This window comes from Lissotriton helveticus, chromosome 5_1 (assembly GCF_964261635.1).
Source record: "Lissotriton helveticus chromosome 5_1, aLisHel1.1, whole genome shotgun sequence".
Taxonomy (NCBI): domain Eukaryota; kingdom Metazoa; phylum Chordata; class Amphibia; order Caudata; family Salamandridae; genus Lissotriton; species Lissotriton helveticus.
In genome coordinates this window covers 98,370,336-98,395,190 of record NC_136065.1, presented here as the reverse complement: position 1 = coordinate 98,395,190, position 24,855 = coordinate 98,370,336, and the positions used below count along the sequence as shown (strand labels likewise).

At 47.1% G+C, this 24,855-nt stretch overlaps 1 protein-coding gene across 1 annotated transcript in view; it reads left to right on the top strand.

Moving 5' to 3' along the window:
* The first annotated feature begins 487 nt into the window (after nt 1-487).
* Nucleotides 488-24,855, top strand: part of LOC144752402 (E3 ubiquitin-protein ligase TRIM39-like) — a 139,965-nt gene continuing 115,597 nt past the window's right edge. Inside the window, exons 1-2 of the mRNA XM_078640334.1 lie at nt 488-917; nt 7,987-8,082. Of these exons, the coding sequence (XP_078496460.1) occupies nt 504-917; nt 7,987-8,082 (510 nt within the window). The 5' untranslated portion in view covers nt 488-503. The remainder of the gene's footprint in view (nt 918-7,986; nt 8,083-24,855) is intronic.

Here is a 24,855-nt window from a genome sequence, read left to right as displayed (position 1 = left end):
CGCATAAGTTGCCTTATCTCGCTGTATAATTTATTCAACCCTGCGGTATAAATTGCTCCTCCAATTGCGGGTAATGCCAGTGATAATTATTACACGCGAAGAAGTGAGAAAAGCAGTTATTTTTCAGCCTTTCAAACAGCAAAGGCATAAAGAAATTGTTTCAAAATTATTTTCCAGATGTCAGTACAGCTCTGAAACAATTATTATTACAAAAAAGACGCAGAATTCCCACTTTAAAATAACTCGGGGGATTTTATAGAAATCCATATTTATGTGACCACTCCTGACACTTACAGAATCTGAGAACAAAACCGAATTGCTGGTATTTTAGCTGAGAAAAGAGGGAAACCTCGAGTCAGAGCACAGGCTGCAGAGGAGTCAGTTCTCTGCTCTGTGACTGTAACATGAATCCCGGCGCAGCCAGAGAGGGGCAGACGCACAAACACACCCACTTCACAAAGAGATAAAGTGAAAAGTACCTTCACTTCACGCATTTCTGCATCATGGCTTCAGCTGCTCAGCTCGGGAACCTCCAGGAAGAGGCCACTTGTTCCATCTGTTTGGAATATTTTACTGATCCGGTGATGACCGAGTGTGGACACAACTTCTGCCGCTCCTGCATCACTCAGATGTGGGAGGGAGGAGATGAAAACTTCCCCTGTCCACAGTGCAGAGCAAAATCTTCTGGGAAAAACCTCAGACCCAACAGGCAGCTGGGAAACATGGTGGAAATTGCAAAACAGCTTCATCTGTCCCCCGTGAGGCCACCAGAGGAGAATCTGTGTGGGAAACCTAACCAGGCACAGCTGCTGTTCTGTGCAGAGGATCAGACGATGATATGCTGGGTCTGCCAGGAGTCCAAGGAGCATACAACTCACTCAGCAAGTCGTGTAGAGGAGGCTGCAGAGGAGCACAAGGTAGGTCCGTGGGCCTTAGGGAATCTCAGTCACTCTTTGAGCCCCATTGAAGACACTGCAGAGGAGCACACGGTGTGTGTGTGTGGTGTGTTTTCTGGAACTACAAGTAAAGATTACAGGGTATGTCTGTGGGCATTCAGGGATCACAAAGTCGTTTGGTGAGCCACACCAAGGGACAGTGGAAGATTACAAGCTCTGTGTGAGTGTTCAAAGATCACAAGTCACCCTTTTGATAGGGTAGCCAGATGGCTCCATGTCACTGGGACACCACTTTCCATTCCTGGATTTATCTTTCACATATCATTGTTTTATCTGGTGTGTTGAAGCAATAGGGTCCATTAAAATAAACCAAGACTACAAGTCGCAGAATGCCCTGATCTGTTAAATCAAAAGCCCAGACATGTTGTGTCCCGGTGGCAGGGAGTCCTCTGGTCACCCTACCTTGTATGCCATTGAAGAGGCTGCAGAAGAGAACAGGGTGTGTCTGTGGGTTTTCATGGATTCAAAGGGCACACGAGAGTCCATGCAGGTGGCTGCTGAAGCGCTCTAGGTATGTGTTTATGGATCATTGCCCACCATGTGGGCCCCAACGAGAAGTCTGTGCAAGGAGTGTATGTGGGTGTTAACGATTCGCAGTGGACGAGCGCAGCGGGAGCGCCGTTAGCGCGCCGAAGGCGCGCCTAAGGCAAGCCCGTCTGCGCCCGTCTGCACACGGCCGGGCCTAGGGCCAGAACCCCTGTTGGATAAAACTGCCCCTAAGGTAACCTACTCACGTCGGGACCTCCTAAGTCTCAGACCCACCATCGCCTCCTCTTGTGAGTATGTTCACGATCTAGAGGGACCATTTATCAGCTGCACTTACTGCCACCCAGTCCTACTCAAACTCCCTATTCAACCCTACAAACCCTCAGCCCTCAAACTTGCTTCTCTGAACTGTCGTTCCCTCCCTAAACATGCGACGCTTATCAACCATCTTATAGAAGACCATGAGATCGACGTTCTATTTTTGACGGAAACGTGGCTTTCCCCACACTCGGCGTCAGACATGGTTCTAGCTACCCCTCCGGGCTTCCTCATTCAGTCCCTACCTCGCCCTTTAGGCAGAGGTGGTGGGGTCGCCATTATTCACCGGGACTATCTCCCCTGCAAATACAACGACGCGCAGGTTCCCGACTCTGAAAGCCTACAGTTCACAATTAAGTTAGACCCGACTAACTCTCTCACAGGCATCCTACTGTACCGCCCCCCCGGTCACCCTGGTTCTTTTTCTAGTGCTCTCCTGGACACGGTAGCAACACAGGCCCACTCCATCACCAACTTCATGATACTAGGAGACCTGAACATTCATTTCGATGACCCTTTAGATACTGGGGCAGCCGACTTGACCACCGATCTGGCGGCTCTCGACCGCCACCTCCTAAACTCCGGAGCTACACACAACAAAGGTCACTTGCTGGACCCGGTGTTTACAAGCACCCCCACCATGCAATTCAGCGAATCCCTCCCCCTCCCCTGGACGGACCACTTTTTAGTCTCTTTCCAACTATCAGGACCTTTCAGGAAATCTCAAAAACCTCCCACTTACACCAGGGACAGGGCCTGGTCCAAGCTCCCCACCGAAGACTGGGCCAGGACCCTAGAGTCAACTACCCCTGCCCATGCAGAAGACCCAGCTATCGCCGATAGTAAATTCAGAGAGTGGATTACTACCTCCCTGGATTCCGTACTCCCATTTAGAACCCGGGAGGACAAAAACGGGAAACCAGGTTCCGCCCCGTGGTATACCCCGGAACTTCGATTACTACGTAAAAAATGCAAGAAAGCCGAACGGCTATGGAGGAAAGACTGGCAGCACGCCAGCAAGGAAGCCTACCAGAACTCAGTTAGATTATACAAAGCCTCCATTAAGCGCTCTAAAGCCTCCCATTACGACATTCGGATAAGAGAATCTACCAACTTAGCTAGGGAATCCTTCCTAATCGTAAAAGAGCTACTGAAAGTACCAACCACTCCTTCCTCCAACGCCCCCCCTGTTGACCGAAGCAACGAATTAGCCACCTATTTTAATGACAAAATTGCCCGAATCTTAACATCCCTCCCCCCCCCCTGTCCCTCTAGTCACACGGACAATAAATCACCCTCCAGCCAAGCAGGAAGCAGCATGCGCCCCCAACTAGCTACATTTAGGGCAGTAACCTGCAACGAGGTAGATGCAACCCTGGCCAAAATGAAAAGCGGATCACCTCTGGATCCCGCACCAATTAGACTCCTCAAAACCGTAGCCCCTGTCATAGTTCCCACGATCACAGAGCTTATTAACAGCTCGCTTGCCCAAGGATCTGTCCCCGATAGCTGGAAGAGCGCAGTCGTGAAAGCACTCCTTAAAAAACCCCAGCTAGACCCAGCAGACATGGCAAACTACCGGCCAATCTCACTCCTCCCTGGCATCAGCAAGGTAGCCGAGAAATTGGTCAACAGACAATTGTCTCAGTTTCTCGAGGCAAATAACATCTTACGGCAATCCCAAACTGGGTTTCGCCCGGGTCATGGCACTGATACCGCCCTTCTGGCCGTTATCGAGGAGGCAAGGCGCATTTTGGATTCAGGAGGGTCAGTGGCAGTGATCCTCCTGGATCTTAGTGCAGCCTTCGACACAGTCAACCATCGTGTCCTCCTCCAACGGCTGGCGGCAGCAGGGCTCACCGGGATGGCGCTCAGGTGGATAGAGTCCTTCCTTGCCTGGCGCACATTCCAGGTATGGGACAGCAATCACCACTCGTCCACCCTCCCCCTCACGAGCGGGGTCCCCCAGGGATCTTCTCTAAGCCCTACGCTTTTTAATGCTTATATGGCCCCCCTTGAAGACGTGGTGACACCCCTCGGCATCAAAATAGTGATTTACGCGGATGACACACAGCTGGTCGTCTCCCTATCCCAACTAGACGACCACCCAGACAATTTGGCAAATTGCCTTACAAAAATCTATGGCTGGATGTGTGAATCATCACTCAAATTAAACGGGTCGAAGACCGAAGTGATGCTCATGGGAAAGCAATGGGTGACCATCCCCCCATCAGCCTGGCCAGACGTGTTCGGGGAAATTCCCACCCCGAAAAAAGAAATTAAGACCCTAGGAGTCTGGCTAGAACCCGAGCTCTCAATGAAAACACAAGCGGCCAAAACTGCAGGAACCTGTTTTGGGCTTATGCGCACCACCCGCAAGATTCTTCCCCTACTCCCGCCCACCTCCAGAAAACTCCTAGTCCAAGGGCTAATACTGTCACGGTTGGACTACAGTAACATGGTTTACCTGGGTGCCCCAGAGGCCGTCTTGGCTAAAATACAACGAACACAGAACGCTGCAGCCCGACTACTCATGAACCTTTCCTCCAGAGTGTCAGCTAAACCTGCCATCAAAGCCCTGCACTGGCTCCCGGTGCGTCAAAGGGTGGAATTCAAAGCCATGTGCACAACTTACAAACTGATTAATGGAGCTGGTCCTCCGATTCTCAGCGACCTGGTAACTCCTTATATAGCTCCCAGATCCCTGCGGTCCGAGAATGAACATCTAGCCAACATCCCCAAATTTAAAAAGACACGCACTGGAGGCCGACGCTTCTCTGTGAAAGCTTCCACCGGATGGAACTCACTCCCACGTACCCTCAGACTGGAACCCAGCTATCTTATTTTCAGAAAAAAATTGAAAACACTTCTATTTCCGAAATAACGTCCCCCCCTTTTCTTTTTTTCTCCTCCATCTGGATATCAAAATCATTACAGCGCGGGGATGCCTTCGGGTCACCAGGCGCTCTACAAGTCGTTAAAATAAATAAATAAATAAATTCACAAGTGACAGTTCCACAGAGGAAGCTGCAGAGGAGCACATGGTATGTGTGTGGGTGTTCAAGACTCACAAGTCAATGCACATGTTAACTCTTTAAGAGGATACAATGTATATTTTGGGCTGTGGCACACACGATCACGTGGTGATGGGATGCAGCAGATGAGAGGCAGCAATGCAGGGTGTGGCACACAGGCTCACACGAGCACAGACTCAGTAGAGGTGCAGACGAAGAGCTGCAGCAATGCATTGTGAAACACACAGGGTCACAAAGGCATCTGTGCAGATGACTCACCAGCAATGCAGGGGTCATCAGACACAAGAGCTTACTTGGTCATCAAACACAGCGTAGAGGTGCAGCAATGCAGGGTGTGGCACACAGGCTCACGCGGGCAAAGACTCCATAGGGGTGCAGACGAAGAGCTGCAGCAATGCATTGTGAAACACACAGGGTCACAAAGGCATCTGTGCAGATGACTCACCAGCAATGCAGGGGTCATCAGACACAAGAGCTTACTTGGTCATCAAACACAGCGTAGAGGTGCAGCAATGCAGGGTGTGGCACACAGGCTCACGCGGGCAAAGACTCCATAGGGGTGCCGACGAAGAGCTGCAGCAATGCATTGTGAAACACACAGGGTCACAAAGGCATCTGTGCAGATGACTCACCAGCAATGCAGGGGTCATCAGACACAAGAGCTTACTTGGTCATCAAACACAGCGTAGAGGTGCAGCAATGCAGGGTGTGGCACACAGGCTCACGCGGGCAAAGACTCCATAGGGGTGCCGACGAAGAGCTGCAGCAATGCATTGTGAAACACACAGGGTCACAAAGGCATCTGTGCAGATGACTCACCAGCAATGCAGGGTTCATCAGACACCAAGGGAAGTGCAGGGTGTAGCACATGAGCTTACTTGGTCATCAAACACAGCAGAAGAGCTGCAGCAATGCAGGGTGAAGCACACCGTGTCACAAGGGCTTCTGTGAAGATGACTCCCCTGCAGTGCAGGGTTCATCAGACACAAAGTGAAGTGCAGGGTCCAGGCGCTAGACTTCCATCGTCATTGGGCACAGAGTGAAGATCTCCTGTAGCTTTGGCTGCATGAAACTCGCTGGCTTTCGTGACCCCTCACAGGATGAATGACCATCGGGCTGGGCTGTGATCACAGGCTCCTGGTCTTGGGAAGCTCAGAAGCTCAGAGTCTTCAACATCCTCACCTCAAGGTGCTGAGCACTGAACTGGGCTCAGGGTGATCAGGACAAGCCCCTCCCCCCTCGCAGGCAGTCCACCTCTGGGGTCCTGCCTCAGAAGCAACAGAGTTCCTGCTCCTGTCCTGTGGGTCTTGTGCTTCCTGTAGAAGGGAGGAGGCCATCATTCCCACCTCTGGTCTTCAGCATTCTCTTCAGTGCTGTGCAGAGCTCCATAAAGTGTAAAGGGGGCAGTTTATATCCTGTCCTAGGATAGTTCGCTCCAATCCACCTGTCCAATAAGATTCATAGTTAGCCCCAGACCTTTGGAGGGAACCAGTGAACTTGAGAGTGAACCACACACAATCCCTCCTTCCATCAGGATAGATATTCAAGACAAACGTTGTACTTGGCCTTAAAAACATTCCAATGGAGGGCGGGGGCAGTGGGGGGTGTGAGGAGCAGGGAATGGTGGGGAGGCTACAAAGAGAAGGGGGACTGTAGGCACAGACTACAACCAAGACTCTGATTCACTCTACAACAAAAAGCGTTTCACTCCCACCGAGGCTCCCATCACTGCACAGGGAAACCTCACCTCACATGGTCCCAAGCCCTGCATCCTATAGACCTGGGCCTGAGGGTAACTGAGCCTGACAGCACTGTGAGGCCCTGCTAATTGTAATTCAGCCTATACAGATCTGTGACACAACATGTATGCTACACATACATACAGATGGATCCCAGATATGACAAACTACACGGAGTCAGAAGGTAGTGTCAGTCACTCTTCAATCTGAGTTTGAGGCGACGTCCCGCACTACTGTACTCGTCTGCCACAAACCTTGGGTAGAGGAGTTAGCCTAACGGCTAGGGCCCGATCTCGGACGTGGGGAACTGGGTTCAAGTCTCGGTAATGACGCTGAACCTCCTGTGATTCTGGACAAATCACTTAATCGCCCGTGCCTAACAAAAATGAATGTGTGTCCTAATGTAACGTAACTGGTGCTATGTAAAGCGCTCTGATGCCCGATTCGGGTTAAGTTTGTGCTATATAAAACTCTGCAAAAAAAAACTAAAAAAAAGTTCATATTGTCATGGGAGGGGGATCTACTCAGAATAAAACCAGGACCTCTCTGGATGGACCTCAATCCCGTACTCTGATGGAGAGCAACGCTCCAGATGTAACGCACTTGTCAGAGGACTCGTGACACAAGAAGATTCCCCGGGCCAGGATAGTAAAACGGAAGCTGTTTGTCAGATGGACACTGCGCCGAAACCTTTGACTCTACTGCTTACCCTCCCTGCCATACTCCATGCTAGGGGTCGCTGCCTGCTCTCTCACTAATCCTGCCTGTTCCCAGCTGCAGCCCTGCATGAGGTTGGTGCCTGATCCCTGCTTCAGACCCCGTAAAGGGCTGGTGTCTTCTGTCTCGTTCTGGCAGGTTTCTTGTCACAGACCCTTTATGAGTGTGTTGCCTGTTTTTCTGTTGCAGACCCCGTAAGGCTGGTGTCTTATTCATGCTTCAGACCTTGTAAAGGGCTGGAACTGCTCTGTTGCAGACTCTCTGCAGACAACTGCCTGACTCCTGTCATTGACCCCAAGTGCGACCATAAAGACAGTACTCGTAAAAGCCCCTTGTGAATTCCCAAGGTCCTAGACGTTTGGTCTAAGTTTAGACTAAATGTCTAAGTTTTCCTTTGTGAATCGAGCCCAGTGTCTTTATCTAGAAGACGTTAGTGCCAGTGATGAAGCTAGTTTGTGTGAACAGGATTTCAGGCCCTTCTAGGCAAGACCAGAACCGAAGAAGTGACACTGGTGTCTGTATTCTTGCCTGTGATACTTGGGGCTGGTGCTCACAATCCTTATATGTTCAACTGGTACTTACAATCGAGATATGTTTGGGTGGTACTTACAATATTAATGTATGACTGGTACATTCATTCTGCGCACATGGGGCAGGTTCTGTAGTGACACTGTTTTGTAAGTAAGACCACACTCTACAGATCTACACTACGTTCTTGCACTCTTATCCCTGCAGGTAAAACTTCAAGAGTGGATGTGTCTTCTGAAGAAAGAGGAGGAATATATTCTGGAGTCTAAAGTCAAGGAAGAGGAAAAATATAAAACCATGAGGGTGAGTGGCTCCAGTGAGTGCTGTCCCTCTGTGCCCATGTCTTTGTGTGGACACACAGAGTCTGATTCGTCACCCTACAGACTGGGTTATGGTCCCCACCAGATAAATATACTGACCAGATTCACTGTGCTTGGACATTATGGCTGAAATCATCCAAGGGCTCGTCCTAAAATAACTGAAAACAAGAATTTCTTTTCTGACCTTAAGATAGTACTTATATAAACTTACATGGTGTGTGAAGTGTATGTGAGCACAACTATGGCATCTGGCTGTGAGTATGTACTAGTTAGTGTGTGTGTGTATGTGCGTGCGCATTTGCGCGTTCATGCATATTCATGCTTTCGTGTACTTGTCTAAGTATGTGTTCATGTATGAATGGTCCTAGGGTTATTCATGGTAGTGCATGCATGTCTTCGCATCTATATCTTTGTGTGTTTTTGTGGGCGTGGATGAATGTTTCTGTGTGTCTGCGTATGCATGTATATATTTCGACTAGAAGGAAGGGGTCCCAGTGTATCAAGGGAACTAATTAAATAATTGAAAAGTAATCATTCAAAAGACAAATGTTTTCAGATCCACACGGTTTAATTCACAGTGGGATAGAGTATCATATACACATAATAGAATGCAATAAACTGTATTAACGTCATACAGTGCCCCAAAGTGGGAGAGGGAACGTGATAGTGAGGATAGCGTGAAGTGAAGGGATTAGGTGACAGTAAAATCAGTTGTTTAAGCATATATACGTGACACCAATGCGGTGGCAACAACTTGTATATCACATAATAACTTGTTCGAAAACAGGCATACTACACCAGGTACAGCATATATACAATATTGGTGTGTAGTTGCCACAATAAAACCAAACAGTCGACGTTTCGACCCTCTTGAAGTTGCAGGATCGTTTTAACCTTGCTGTAGGGTCTTCATCAGGACCAGGGGGTGGGGGCAAAGGACCTAATGGGGATATAGTAATTCGAAATTAGAGGGTGGTAATCAACCTCTGAATTAACACATAGGTAGAGATACAATTGGGCTTGGGTCGAGCCAAAAGTTGACCGACTTACATCATTAGTTGAGAAATAAACGTTACGCATGCAGTTAAACCAGATTTAAGAATGGGCCTGGAAATGGGAAACCGTACGGGCCGCTACAACAGCATTTGCAGACAATGGCACCCCAAATGAGACCATCCAACATATCTGGAGGATATGTATGTACATCACCATGCAGTAAAAACGACATAATCCTTATGGAACAGAGAACCACGTGCGCCGCTACAAATGCATTAGCAGACAGCGATGACACAAAATTGAGTGCAAAGGAGTTGGTTACAAACAAGCAGATGTGTCGTAGGGACCTGTATTTGTGGCCGGAGGTCGGCATGAATCACTAACGTTTGGATTAAAACATGAAATGCTACAAGAGGCAGTGCGCATTCACGTGGCCTACTGTAGATGCCGCGCGTGGTGGAGCCGCCGAGTGAATTTAACTGGGAACATAGTCTATATTATGCACAGGGGAGAATAGCTAATGGCTGGACAGGGCCCTCTAGGAGACGCTTACCGCAAGTCAGCGTGTTGCTTGGCTCTCAGACGGCGGATACAATGAGTTGGAAACAAGTGGATGAATACCGCATCTGTAAAAGAGCGAGCAATGTAAACTAAGGTCCGACAGCGGCTGATTGGGAGACCCAATTCAGCCACTTTGCGATTATAAGCACAGCGCTTTGGTGAACAATTACATTAAAATGGAAAGACCGGCAGCTTACCAGTTAGCGGCGGTACATCGGATGACACTGAACGGGATTGCACAATCGTCAATGGCAGGCTTAATGCTCTGCGGGATGGGTCTGTGGGATAAAAATATTATTAAATTAAATAATTGGGGCCGGTCGCGGCTATCAGGGAGGAGCTGCGGGGCCAGTAGACGGAATCATCCCACATGTAAAATAAAATAAAATGAAACGGGCGGCTTACCGATTTGGGCGGCAACAGAGTATCGCAGTGATCGGTAATATTCTGGGTCGGCGATTTCAAGCTGATTAGTAAGCGAGTTGAGTCTGTGGGAGTGAGAAGGGGAAGGATGATAAATCGTATTGTTTATCAGAGGGAAACGGGAGCGGGCTTGCAAAGGAAAGTGACTTACTCGGTAAATTGCTCTGTGTTACTCCGTGAGCGAGATGCAGTGCGAGTGCCGCGTTTCCTGGTTAGATATGGGAGTCATGGAAACGGGTCAGCTAGGGGGAGTAAAGCTAGTGAAAAGACTAACAGGTCAGGCATGTTCCCGGTGAGACTGAACCAAAAGGCAGATGTTATCGAATGGTCAACATTGTAAGAGAGTACAAAATGAGATGGAGAAACCCATTGTAATAAATACATTGCAGAGTATACAAACAGACATATAAACCAAAGCTCAACATTTGGCATTTGTAACAGAAGGGCAACATGTAAAAGTATTCAGCGATTAATTTAAACTCATGTCAATTGCTATGGTTAACAGAGCGTACCTCTCAGACATGAGGGTATAGGCTCTGTACGTGAACAGATGTTGCATATGATCAGCAATATATGACAATAAAATGGCTGAAGCGTGGACCCACCATGGAAGGTAAAGCAAGACAGACAGCTTGTAATAAAAAATCAGATTAACTAAGGTAATGTGGCCAATTGGGAGAATGAACTATCGGATTCATTAAGGCCAGTTTCAATGGAGTTGAAAAAGTACATCCACTTTATTTCTCGTATATTGAGAATGTTAGAAATATTGCCTCCACGTGGTCCCAGTGTGACTTTTTCAATGACCAACCATCGTAGGCTCTCAGGTGGGTGGTTGCTCACTTTGAAATGTTCCACCAGTGGTGCCCCTTCGACCTCACAACGAATGCGGCTCATGTGTTGCAATATGCGTGCCTTGATTTTCTGTTGGGTCTGCCCGATGTAGATCTTCTGGCATGGACATAGAATGGCATAAATGACGTTGTTGGAGTTGCAATTACTGAAACATTTCAATTTCACAGTTAGATGAAGATAAGTGAAGTCTTTGGTCTGTATCGTCAGATCACAGGCCTTGCAGTGGCCGCATTTGGAGTGACCCATTACAGGTGGTAAGTTCCACAGAGTATTGATCGTGGGTTGACTCTCAGGAGATAGGAATGAATTTACGACATGATCCCTGATGCATTTGGCTTTCTTGAATGCATGAAGCGGAGTCTGGGGTTGTTTAATGTCATCGGCAACCAAATGCCAGTGTTTGTTGATAATTTTTTTGATGCTATTGCTCTTAGTGCTGAACGTCGTCACACAGACAATTCGGTTTTCTTGCTGTTCCATTCTGTTTTTGGGTACAAGTAGTTCCTCTCGGGGGTAGAACCAGGCACGTTTGCGGGCCTTTTTAATCAAACGTCTAGGATAGCCACGGCTTAGTAGACGGTTCGATAGATCCTGAGACTCAGAGAAATAGTCATCCTTGGTGGAGCAGTTGCGGCGTATCCTGAGGAATTGCCCGAAGGGCAGGTTATCCCTAAGGGCACGCGGATGATGGCTGCTGTAAGTCAATAAGGAGTTCCTCTCAGCTTGTTTGCGAAACAATTTGGTGCAAAGTCTACCAGATTCATGATATATTGTGACATCCAAAAAGTCGATAGAGTTGCTGTCTGATGTGATGGTGAATTTAACGTGCTGGGATTGCTCATTGAGCCACGTAAAGAAAATGTTCAATTGGTCTTGGTTACCATTCCATATCAACAGGATGTCGTCGATGTACCGTACCCAAAGGCCGACTTGATCTCTGAATGGGTTATGTTGGCTGAGAACAGTGTCCTCTTCAAATGCTGCCATGTATAGTATAGCTACGTCAGGTGCAAATGGAGCCCCCATAGCCACTCCAGAGGTTTGCAAGTAGAAGTTGGTATCAAATAGAAAAAAGTTCCGGGTCATCGCAATTTTGAGTAAGGCTACAATGAACTCAGATGGCACTTGAACAGGTGCTGGACGTGTCCGAAGGCAGCGGTCAATAACCGTCAAGGCTTCCTCTTGGGGGATGCAGGTATAAAGGGAGACGACGTCACAGGTGGCTAGTATTTGCTGGGATGGATCATATGGTATACTTTCAGTTATATTGATGGTATGCATTGTATCTCTGAGGTAGGACGGAGTGGCCTCTGCTAGTGGTTTAATGAAAAAGTCAATATACTTTCCCAATGGTTCCAAGATGGACCCGCACCCTGACACGATAGGTCGGCCCGGTGGATTGGTCATGCTTTTGTGGAGTTTGGGTAGGGTGTAAATTGTTGCCAGGCGTGGATGTTTATTGTTAAGAAAAAGGAATTCATTCTCAGAGAGGAAACCAAGATCCAATCCCTCTTGTGTAATCTCTAGGATCTCAGTAGCAATGGATCTGGTGGGGTCCGATCTTAATACTTGATAACAACTGGTGTCTTGTAGTTGGCGCAGAATTTCAGTTTTATACGCAGATTGATCCTGGATCACAATCGCCCCGCCCTTGTCGGCCGGTTTGATGACAACTTGGGTATTCTTAGCCAGTGTCTGTAGAGCAGTTTTCTGGGATCTGCTGATGTTATATCGAACAAAGGTTTTGTCTTGTAAGGCCCGTTGTACATCACGCCAAACTACCGTTTCATAGGCTAGGATTTGGTTGGACATCGTGCTGGCATAAGGGACAAATGTGGAAGGCGGTCGTAAGCCTGTTATGGATGTTTTTGACTGTGTGTCGGAATTGCGAAAAAAGTACTTTAACCGGATTTTCCGAAAAAATTTGATAAGTTCCGTTCTTACCACGAAGTGGTCAGGGTTGTATGTGGGGACATATGATAGTCCCTTGCTGAGTACTTGAACTTCAGTGTCACTGAGTTGTTGCTTTGAGATATTGACAATGGGATTTAATATTGCATCGGGCTCCAATGGGTCTACCAACGGTACGTCTTGTTGCGAGTTGTCCTTTCGCCGTGAGGTTCTGGTTGAAATTGAACTTGTTTGGACGGTTGTCCTTGGCCTCCACTCCAGTTGGTTTGTTGCTGCTGGGAGCCACGTTGGTTCTGACCACGGGGCCATGAATTGCCTCTTCCTCGTGGGGGTCGCCAAGATCCACGGCCTTGTCCTAAAAAAGGAGGGAATAACTGAGGAGGATAATTGTAGTCAAAATAAGAGTATTGGTTACTTGGGCCAGCAGAGTCCGGCTCTCCCTCAGAGCTATAGGAGGAATCCGAAAAGGTAGAGTAATTCCGTCTGCCTCTGAAATTGCCACGACCTCTGGTGGTGAAACGGCCTTGTGTGTCCTGTCGATAATAATCGTCTTGCAGATATGGGTATGTCTTCTTTTTATCGTAGAGACGAATATCTCGTGCCAATTTTTCAAGTTTTCGGTTTTGGGTTGTTAGATCAAAGTCTTTGAGTGTGGCTTGTAGATTAGTTAAAGTGTCCTTTGCGTTTGCAAAGTTGGAGTCAGCAGAAATTTCTGCTTTCAAGGCGGCAATTTCGGCGGAGAGTAGTACTACCTGGTCTTTGGCAGTTTCGACGCCCAACACCATCCAGTGGCGAGAGCAATTATTGGATATGTGGCTGAAGCCTTCTCTGAATTTCGGAACCTCAATGAAAATGGCCGGTTCTATCTTGATTTGCAATCCTACTGGAATTATGTTCTCTTTAAGGTACTTAGTGAGCAAATGACCATGCCAGCGGGTACGCACCAGTTTCTTTTCCAGGCGTTCAAGACGTGAGATTTTGTCTTTTAATGAGAAGTCAATTGTTGGAACATCAGATTGAAAAAAGATGTTATCAGGGTTTTCAAGCAATTTGTCGATGTAGTCCTCGGAGTAGGACAAGAGTTCTCTTTCTACCATATTGTGATGCTAAAGTTGGGAATCAAAAGCAATGGGGTGGGGAAAGGAAACCTCGCAGACCAGCGTCTGCACGAAGTAGAGTATGCACAAGGGGGTATACCCATGTATAGTCACTGGGACCTGGGTTGAATATGTACTAGAAGGAAGGGGTCCCAGTGTATCAAGGGAACTAATTAAATAATTGAAAAGTAATCATTCAAAAGACAAATGTTTTCAGATCCACACGGTTTAATTCACAGTGGGATAGAGTATCATATACACATAATAGAATGCAATAAACTGTATTAACGTCATACAGTGCCCCAAAGTGGGAGAGGGAACGTGATAGTGAGGATAGCGTGAAGTGAAGGGATTAGGTGACAGTAAAATCAGTTGTTTAAGCATATATACGTGACACCAATGCGGTGGCAACAACTTGTATATCACATAATAACTTGTTCGAAAACAGGCATACTACACCAGGTACAGCATATATACAATATTGGTGTGTAGTTGCCACAATAAAACCAAACAGTCGACGTTTCGACCCTCTTGAAGTTGCAGGATCGTTTTAACCTTGCTGTAGGGTCTTCATCAGGACCAGGGGGTGGGGGCAAAGGACCTAATGGGGATATAGTAATTCGAAATTAGAGGGTGGTAATCAACCTCTGAATTAACACATAGGTAGAGATACAATTGGGCTTGGGTCGAGCCAAAAGTTGACCGACTTACATCATTAGTTGAGAAATAAACGTTACGCATGCAGTTAAACCAGATTTAAGAATGGGCCTGGAAATGGGAAACCGTACGGGCCGCTACAACAGCATTTGCAGACAATGGCACCCCAAATGAGACCATCCAACATATCTGGAGGATATGTATGTACATCACCATGCAGTAAAAACGACATAATCCTTATGGAACAGAGAACCACGTGCGCCGCTACAAATGCATTAGCAGACAGCGATGACACAAAATTGAGTGCAAAGGAGTTGGTTACAAACAAGCAGATGTGTCGTAGGGACCTGTATTTGTGGCCGGAGGTCGGCATGAATCACTAACGTTTGGATTAAAACATGAAATGCTACAAGAGGCAGTGCGCATTCACGTGGCCTACTGTAGATGCCGCGCGTGGTGGAGCCGCCGAGTGAATTTAACTGGGAACATAGTCTATATTATGCACAGGGGAGAATAGCTAATGGCTGGACAGGGCCCTCTAGGAGACGCTTACCGCAAGTCAGCGTGTTGCTTGGCTCTCAGACGGCGGATACAATGAGTTGGAAACAAGTGGATGAATACCGCATCTGTAAAAGAGCGAGCAATGTAAACTAAGGTCCGACAGCGGCTGATTGGGAGACCCAATTCAGCCACTTTGCGATTATAAGCACAGCGCTTTGGTGAACAATTACATTAAAATGGAAAGACCTGCAGCTTACCAGTTAGCGGCGGTACATCGGATGACACTGAACGGGATTGCACAATCGTCAATGGCAGGCTTAATGCTCTGCGGGATGGGTCTGTGGGATAAAAATATTATTAAATTAAATAATTGGGGCCGGTCGCGGCTATCAGGGAGGAGCTGCGGGGCCAGTAGACGGAATCATCCCACATGTAAAATAAAATAAAATGAAACGGGCGGCTTACCGATTTGGGCGGCAACAGAGTATCGCAGTGATCGGTAATATTCTGGGTCGGCGATTTCAAGCTGATTAGTAAGCGAGTTGAGTCTGTGGGAGTGAGAAGGGGAAGGATGATAAATCGTATTGTTTATCAGAGGGAAACGGGAGCGGGCTTGCAAAGGAAAGTGACTTACTCGGTAAATTGCTCTGTGTTACTCCGTGAGCGAGATGCAGTGCGAGTGCCGCGTTTCCTGGTTAGATATGGGAGTCATGGAAACGGGTCAGCTAGGGGGAGTAAAGCTAGTGAAAAGACTAACAGGTCAGGCATGTTCCCGGTGAGACTGAACCAAAAGGCAGATGTTATCGAATGGTCAACATTGTAAGAGAGTACAAAATGAGATGGAGAAACCCATTGTAATAAATACATTGCAGAGTATACAAACAGACATATAAACCAAAGCTCAACATTTGGCATTTGTAACAGAAGGGCAACATGTAAAAGTATTCAGCGATTAATTTAAACTCATGTCAATTGCTATGGTTAACAGAGCGTACCTCTCAGACATGAGGGTATAGGCTCTGTACGTGAACAGATGTTGCATATGATCAGCAATATATGACAATAAAATGGCTGAAGCGTGGACCCACCATGGAAGGTAAAGCAAGACAGACAGCTTGTAATAAAAAATCAGATTAACTAAGGTAATGTGGCCAATTGGGAGAATGAACTATCGGATTCATTAAGGCCAGTTTCAATGGAGTTGAAAAAGTACATCCACTTTATTTCTCGTATATTGAGAATGTTAGAAATATTGCCTCCACGTGGTCCCAGTGTGACTTTTTCAATGACCAACCATCGTAGGCTCTCAGGTGGGTGGTTGCTCACTTTGAAATGTTCCACCAGTGGTGCCCCTTCGACCTCACAACGAATGCGGCTCATGTGTTGCAATATGCGTGCCTTGATTTTCTGTTGGGTCTGCCCGATGTAGATCTTCTGGCATGGACATAGAATGGCATAAATGACGTTGTTGGAGTTGCAATTACTGAAACATTTCAATTTCACAGTTAGATGAAGATAAGTGAAGTCTTTGGTCTGTATCGTCAGATCACAGGCCTTGCAGTGGCCGCATTTGGAGTGACCCATTACAGGTGGTAAGTTCCACAGAGTATTGATCGTGGGTTGACTCTCAGGAGATAGGAATGAATTTACGACATGATCCCTGATGCATTTGGCTTTCTTGAATGCATGAAGCGGAGTCTGGGGTTGTTTAATGTCATCGGCAACCAAATGCCAGTGTTTGTTGATAATTTTTTTGATGCTATTGCTCTTAGTGCTGAACGTCGTCACACAGACAATTCGGTTTTCTTGCTGTTCCATTCTGTTTTTGGGTACAAGTAGTTCCTCTCGGGGGTAGAACCAGGCACGTTTGCGGGCCTTTTTAATCAAACGTCTAGGATAGCCACGGCTTAGTAGACGGTTCGATAGATCCTGAGACTCAGAGAAATAGTCATCCTTGGTGGAGCAGTTGCGGCGTATCCTGAGGAATTGCCCGAAGGGCAGGTTATCCCTAAGGGCACGCGGATGATGGCTGCTGTAAGCCAATAAGGAGTTCCTCTCAGCTTGTTTGCGAAACAATTTGGTGCAAAGTCTACCAGATTCATGATATATTGTGACATCCAAAAAGTCGATAGAGTTGCTGTCTGATGTGATGGTGAATTTAACGTGCTGGGATTGCTCATTGAGCCACGTAAAGAAAATGTTCAATTGGTCTTGGTTACCATTCCATATCAACAGGATGTCGTCGATGTACCGTACCCAAAGGCCGACTTGATCTCTGAATGGGTTATGTTGGCTGAGAACAGTGTCCTCTTCAAATGCTGCCATGTATAGTATAGCTACGTCAGGTGCAAATGGAGCCCCCATAGCCACTCCAGAGGTTTGCAAGTAGAAGTTGGTATCAAATAGAAAAAAGTTCCGGGTCATCGCAATTTTGAGTAAGGCTACAATGAACTCAGATGGCACTTGAACAGGTGCTGGACGTGTCCGAAGGCAGCGGTCAATAACCGTCAAGGCTTCCTCTTGGGGGATGCAGGTATAAAGGGAGACGACGTCACAGGTGGCTAGTATTTGCTGGGATGGATCATATGGTATACTTTCAGTTATATTGATGGTATGCATTGTATCTCTGAGGTAGGACGGAGTGGCCTCTGCTAGTGGTTTAATGAAAAAGTCAATATACTTTCCCAATGGTTCCAAGATGGACCCGCACCCTGACACGATAGGTCGGCCCGGTGGATTGGTCATGCTTTTGTGGAGTTTGGGTAGGGTGTAAATTGTTGCCAGGCGTGGATGTTTATTGTTAAGAAAAAGGAATTCATTCTCAGAGAGGAAACCAAGATCCAATCCCTCTTGTGTAATCTCTAGGATCTCAGTAGCAATGGATCTGGTGGGGTCCGATCTTAATACTTGATAACAACTGGTGTCTTGTAGTTGGCGCAAAGTGGCTGAATTGGGTCTCCCAATCAGCCGCTGTCGGACCTTAGTTTACATTGCTCGCTCTTTTACAGATGCGGTATTCATCCACTTGTTTCCAACTCATTGTATCCGCCGTCTGAGAGCCAAGCAACACGCTGACTTGCGGTAAGCGTCTCCTAGAGGGCCCTGTCCAGCCATTAGCTATTCTCCCCTGTGCATAATATAGACTATGTTCCCAGTTAAATTCACTCGGCGGCTCCACCACGCGCGGCATCTACAGTAGGCCACGTGAATGCGCACTGCCTCTTGTAGCATTTCATGTTTTAATCCAAACGTTAGTGATTCATGCCGACCTCCGGCCACAAATACAGGTCCCTACGACACATCTGCTTGTTTGTAACCAACTCCTTTGCACTCAATTTTGTGTCATCGCTGTCTGCTAATGCATTTGTAGCGGCGCACGTGGTTCTCTGTTCCATAAGGATTATGTCGTTTTTACTGCATGGTGATGTACATACATATCCTCCAGATATGTTGGATGGTCTCATTTGGGGTGCCATTGTCTGCAAATGCTGTTGTAGCGGCCCGTACGGTTTCCCATTTCCAGGCCCATTCTTAAATCTGGTTTAACTGCATGCGTAACGTTTATTTCTCAACTAATGATGTAAGTCGGTCAACTTTTGGCTCGACCCAAGCCCAATTGTATCTCTACCTATGTGTTAATTCAGAGGTTGATTACCACCCTCTAATTTCGAATTACTATATCCCCATTAGGTCCTTTGCCCCCACCCCCTGGTCCTGATGAAGACCCTACAGCAAGGTTAAAACGATCCTGCAACTTCAAGAGGGTCGAAACGTCGACTGTTTGGTTTTATTGTGGCAACTACACACCAATATTGTATATATGCTGTACCTGGTGTAGTATGCCTGTTTTCGAACAAGTTATTATGTGATATACAAGTTGTTGCCACCGCATTGGTGTCACGTATATATGCTTAAACAACTGATTTTACTGTCACCTAATCCCTTCACTTCACGCTATCCTCACTATCACGTTCCCTCTCCCACTTTGGGGCACTGTATGACGTTAATACAGTTTATTGCATTCTATTATGTGTATATGATACTCTATCCCACTGTGAATTAAACCGTGTGGATCTGAAAACATTTGTCTTTTGAATGATTACTTTTCAATTATTTAATTAGTTCCCTTGATACACTGGGACCCCTTCCTTCTAGTACATATTCAACCCAGGTCCCAGTGACTATACATGGGTATACCCCCTTGTGCATACTGTATATATTTCGAGCCATGGAGTATTCAGAGGCATGTTCTCATATGTGTACATGTGTGTTTGAGGGTTGTGCATGCTTTAGTTTGGATATACGGGCTGTGGGTTAGTACTTGCCTGTCTAGAAATGTGCATATTGCAAAGTCTGGTGGTATTTGTGAGTGTGCAAATGCATGTGTGCTTCTGTGAGCTTGTGTTCATAGGCCTGGAGTTATACATCAGTGAAATTACATAGGTATCTCTGTGAATATATGGGTGTGCCTATGTGAGAGTGTGAATTTGCGGGGTTTGTGTATACACGGTTTGGAGATATTCATCTGTGAATTTGTACAACTGTCTATGGATATGTGTGTTAGTGTGCATATCAGTGTGTACATTTGTATGAGTCTATTCCTCTAAAGAGTTAAGTACACACAAACTTACTAAGGTTCTATATATTTTTGTATTTTATTTTTGACCTTTTTTTGACAAGAGGAGATATACAATTGGAAATTGTACAGAAGTTTGTTTTGCCTTTGATTCCTTTTCAGGTGGAGCATAGCGCAGCACGCATGGGCTGCTCTATGGGAGGCTTCTTGTGAGCACTCTAAACTTGGCCGTGTGGGTTTGACTTCCCCCACACATTGTATTGGCCTTTGTTTATGTCTTTCAATAATGAAAGCACGCAAGTGGCCAAAGGCGGGTGCATGCCCCACCTCTTCTCCAAAGGTTCACTTCCACAGCGTTTTGCTCTCGGGACCGAGCAGCGGCGCGCAGGGTGGCAGCTGCATTCCTCATCGTGGATCAGGTTACTAATTAAACACAGTGCGATTGCTTTCACTTTAGCGGGCACACTTATTTAATTTCCTGTTGCTTTGCTCCTGCCACTCACCCGTTGTCCATGTTCACAATGCTCCCAACCCCTCCCGTTGTCCGCATTCCATTTGTTCCTCCCCCTACCCTCTTACGGCGACCCGTGAAGTAACCTCCCCTCCCCCTCCCGTTGTCCATGTTCACCAGGCTCCCGCCCCTGTTGTCCTCATACCCTTTGCTCCCGCCCCCCTCTGTTGTCTGTGTTAAACAAGCTCCCGCCCTCCTCCCGTTGTCTGCATTTTGTTTGTTAATGCCCCCCTCCCCACTTGCGGCGGCCCGTGAGTTGCTCCCCTGCCCATGCCCCCTGTGGCACACCACTGTTTGTTAAAAGGCTGAACAGAGTCAGCAAAAAGCATTGGCACAGCCAAAAGGCACGGCCTATTGGCTTTGCCAGTGCTTGTCTGCCTAGCCAATACAGGAAGGGCATCAGGGTTGGGGTAACGGATCCGGCGAGGAGCAGGAGGGGGGAGGGGAAGGACTGGGAAAAGTGATGTCAGAAATCGTCAATTCTGATGCAGGACCCATCTCTCTCTATCTTCCCTTAGGGGAGACCGGGCCTTTGTTTCAGCCCGAGATTTGTCACCGTTTCTGTAAAAGCCTTCCCACAACATGCCCAGGATGGCGATCTCTCCCGGCCATGGGCACTGGTTGCCAGTCTGACTCTCCTGGGCCTGGACACCTCTCGCCTAGCCAGGGCCGGACTGGGACCGAAAACTGGCCCGGCAAATTGCTCGGCCGGCCCCTGGGGGGAGGTCTGAGCTCTTTGACGGGGCCAGTTTTCGGCCGATTTTGTTGCAGGGCCGATTTTGCAGCTATGCTGCATTAACGGCCCTGTAACAAAAACGGCCCCCAGGGGCCCAAAACCGGCCCCCACCCTTGCAGAGCACCGGGGGATTGCCCGGTGCCCGAAACGGCAAGTCCGGGCCTGCGCCTAGCACACTGCAGACCACCGCCTTACCGAGTCAGCCTTTCATCCTTCTGTGTGCATTGAAATGAATAGCGCTAAGGCAGTGTGAGATTTATTTATTTATTTATTTAATGTTTTTTTTATATAGCGTGGACTTTACTCGAAGGTGTCAGAGCTCTTCACAATAGGAACAGAACTGATACATGAGGAGAACATTACAAGTGAGCAAATTACAAAAGCAAACGTTAAGTTACATGAGGCAAAATGACAATTGTGAGCAAACGGTTCATTACAGGAGGAAAAGTGACATTTGTGCAGGTTACAACAGCGTACAAAGTACAAGTAGAGGTATAATACTGCAATAAATGGCAGACACTCAAGCACAAGAACAAAGAAAGTATCGAAAGCAAACAAAATGTAAGAGGTAGCAAACAGTGTGTTACAAGAGAAAAGTGACGTGTGCATGTTACAAACGAGTACCAAACACAGGTAGAAGGATAATACTGCAATAGCTAGCAGAACACACTGGGAAGGCACTTCCATAGTCATGCAATTATTACTCACCACATTCAGCTCATGGTGTGAGCTATCTAAATAGCTATTGTTAGTAACCACATAGATACAACGCCTACTAATGCTTCTGCTGCAGACATACCACTGCCACCTTTGGTAGCGCGCTGATCTTGGTGTTATCAGCTCTGCGGAGCGTTCCCAGCTTTCTAAAAACAGCCTTTAAATATAGCCCTGCTATCGCTGACTCTGAGCCCCCACCGACCCCTGCTGGCTCTGAGCCCCCACCCACTCCTGCCCCAGGCCCTCTCCTTATCTGGCGTTCCTCTCGCCTTTTGTCTCAATATCCCAACATTTTCCACACACCCCGTTCCCGGCCTCTTAAATTCACACTGAAATAAAAACTTTTGGGGGGAATTCCAAACAACAGCCTTATTTTTACTACAAGCCATGCATCAAAGGGCACCGCGTGCCTCCTGTTCTCCCATGACTCAGTGCGGGTATCTTTAGGGAAAGCAATACAACAAGGGGCCAACGTTGTCTCTGCCCCGGGCTTTCCTTTTAGGTGGCATCATTATCGGGTTCATTAATCTTATAGGCTCCTGTCACCCAAAGAAAGACTACATCTCCCATAATGCACTGATATGTTAGATGGCTTTCAAATACTGTACACATGCTGGTGGAGAAGTGTGGCTCAGGGGTTAGAGGCAGCAGACCCGGAAGCTGAGATCGGTCCTGGACCAGGGTTCAATTCCCCGCCTCGGCGGGTCTTGGGCTAAAAATTCCACGGACTCGATAATTCTCGCCCCGGTGCCTCCTCGACTCACGGGTTCACACTCTGCGACTCTGGGCAATAGCTTGCTTAATCTCCACAACGTCCCCTCGCGGCGGGATGCCTGACTTTCACCTTGTGGATACCCTGCTATCTCACAGGGGAATATCAGGACGGGTTCCCTTAGCAAGCGCCGGGAAACCCACTGCGGGTAGCTGTGCGCTATATAAGCTCAACTACATTTACATTTACATGCTGTCAAGGTGACATGGAGTCACTAGTTCCATAACAGAAATATGCCCAGTGGGGGATAATGTGCTGCATGGCTAAACACTTATAAGGTCCCCAAGGCGAGACCTGTTGGCTTTGCCAATGCTTGTTCTACCTTTCTAGTGTATTGTTTGAGCCTTCTGTTGTCCCCGACCAGAAAGCTACGAGGTAAACTTAAGTCTCGCACATGTATATAGGGTCTATCCTGTTCTAGATTCCTGTTGCCACATAAACCTTTACTCTATTCTTATTTCCTTAGATTGTATGATCCTTCATTACATGCAGTCATTTGCCTTCTTAACGGAAGAGGGAATTTACTCAGGTATTCTTACACCAGTAATAAGCAATATAGGCACAGAGCTGTATAGAACCTATCGTTATAGCAGATTCACTGATTCCCACTTTTCTTTTCCCTTTTACTCAGCAGATATATAGAATTTATATGGGTACCACAAGCACCTCTGCACTCACTCCGTAGGACTTGTGTTCTTTCTCTTCCCATTCCTTCTTCCCGCAGATGTTTTCCCCTCAGCTCTGGGAGTCTGCCTGTTATGCACACCGCACTCCATTCCTTGGTCAAGAGGACACTCACAGGAGGCAGCAAAGATGCTGGCATCAAGCAGGAGGGATGTATGACGTTACAACGCACACTTTTACAACGCATACCTTTACAACACATTTTTTACAACACAAAATCCATTACAATGCATTCCATTACAACAAAATTTTAAAAACTACATTTACAACGCATTCCATTACAACGCATAATACCTTTACAACGCATACCATTACAACGCATAACATTACATTGCATGTTTGGTAAGTATTGGATAGGATAGGGGTAAAAATTACTATTCTAACTCCAGGGGGTGCAACAGTAGGGTAAGTGTTGGATAGTGTAGGGGTAAAAATTACTATTCTAACTCCAGGGGGTGCAACAGTAGGGTAAGTGTTGGATAGTAATGTTATGCGTTGTAATGGTATTCGTTGTAATGACTGAGTTGTAATGACATGCGTTGTAGTGGTGTGCGTTGTAGTGTCATGCGTTGTAATGGTTGTGTTGTAATTGCATGCGTTGTAATGAATGTTGCGTTGTAAAAGTTTTGTTGTAATGGTAGTGCATAGTAAAAGTTGCGTTGTAAAGGTTGTTTCCCAGCAGGAGTGTCCAAACAGAGGCACAATGAATGAAGTTTGAGATCTCTGCACCTGGCTGTCCTCAGCGTTCCTGAATCAGTAATGTCCTGCTTAAATAATTCCTGTCCTAACCACAGAAACTGCTGTCCCACCCGTCACTATTACAGTCTACTAAATGGCAATGCAGAGGAAGAACTAATCGGCAGCGCTTTGCTAACAAGTACTAAAACGTCCGTTCCCAAGGGTAGCCCTGTCTCCATTCTCTCTCACTTTAGTGTCCGGATCTTCAACCTCAAGCCACAGGAATGCAGTCAATACACTTCCATTGTCTTGAGAAGCTGTATCCACCCTCCATCTTGTGCCATGGTAAACCGGTGGGATATGAAATGGATGCTGCTGCCCCAATAGTCAGACTCTCACTATACACAGATTCCTATTACCACACATGTGCTGCACATCCACTGTACCTACATGCACTAGGAAGATTAGTGCAAGGGTCTGGGGCTCACACAAACGAAGTAGAGTGGACTTCACTCTCATCGGACACACAAAAGAGGTCTGGTCATAACTAATGAGCCACAATACTTGGTACGCGGCCACCACCACATTAGATGGCTAACTCAGGACATGGGAACTAGCGTCATCTCGGTTATGAGTGCACACTTGGCGCGCTTCTCCAGGTCACCGAACATGTTCTGAAACTCGCATTACCAAGGATAGGCCAAAGATTCTGCACACGCGTTATATTGGCAGGATTACTCAGCCACACAAAAGGCACACAACCCTCTGTCTTCAAACCAGCGAGCCTGCACTAGAGCACAACCCTCTACAGGTATACTAATGGCACATAACAGAACACTCCTCTACCTGTATAGTAGTGACAGCGCAGGAGATCAACCCTCCACCTGTATACTAGTGACACTGCTCAAGTGCACAACCCCTATCTGTCTACCTGTAGAATAGTGACCCAGAACAGGAGCAGAACCCTGTATACTAGTATACTAGTGACACATACAGGACGCAGCCCTCTATCAATATACTAGTTACAGCACAGAAGCACATCCCTCAACCTGTTTACTAGTGGCACAGCACAGGAGCACAT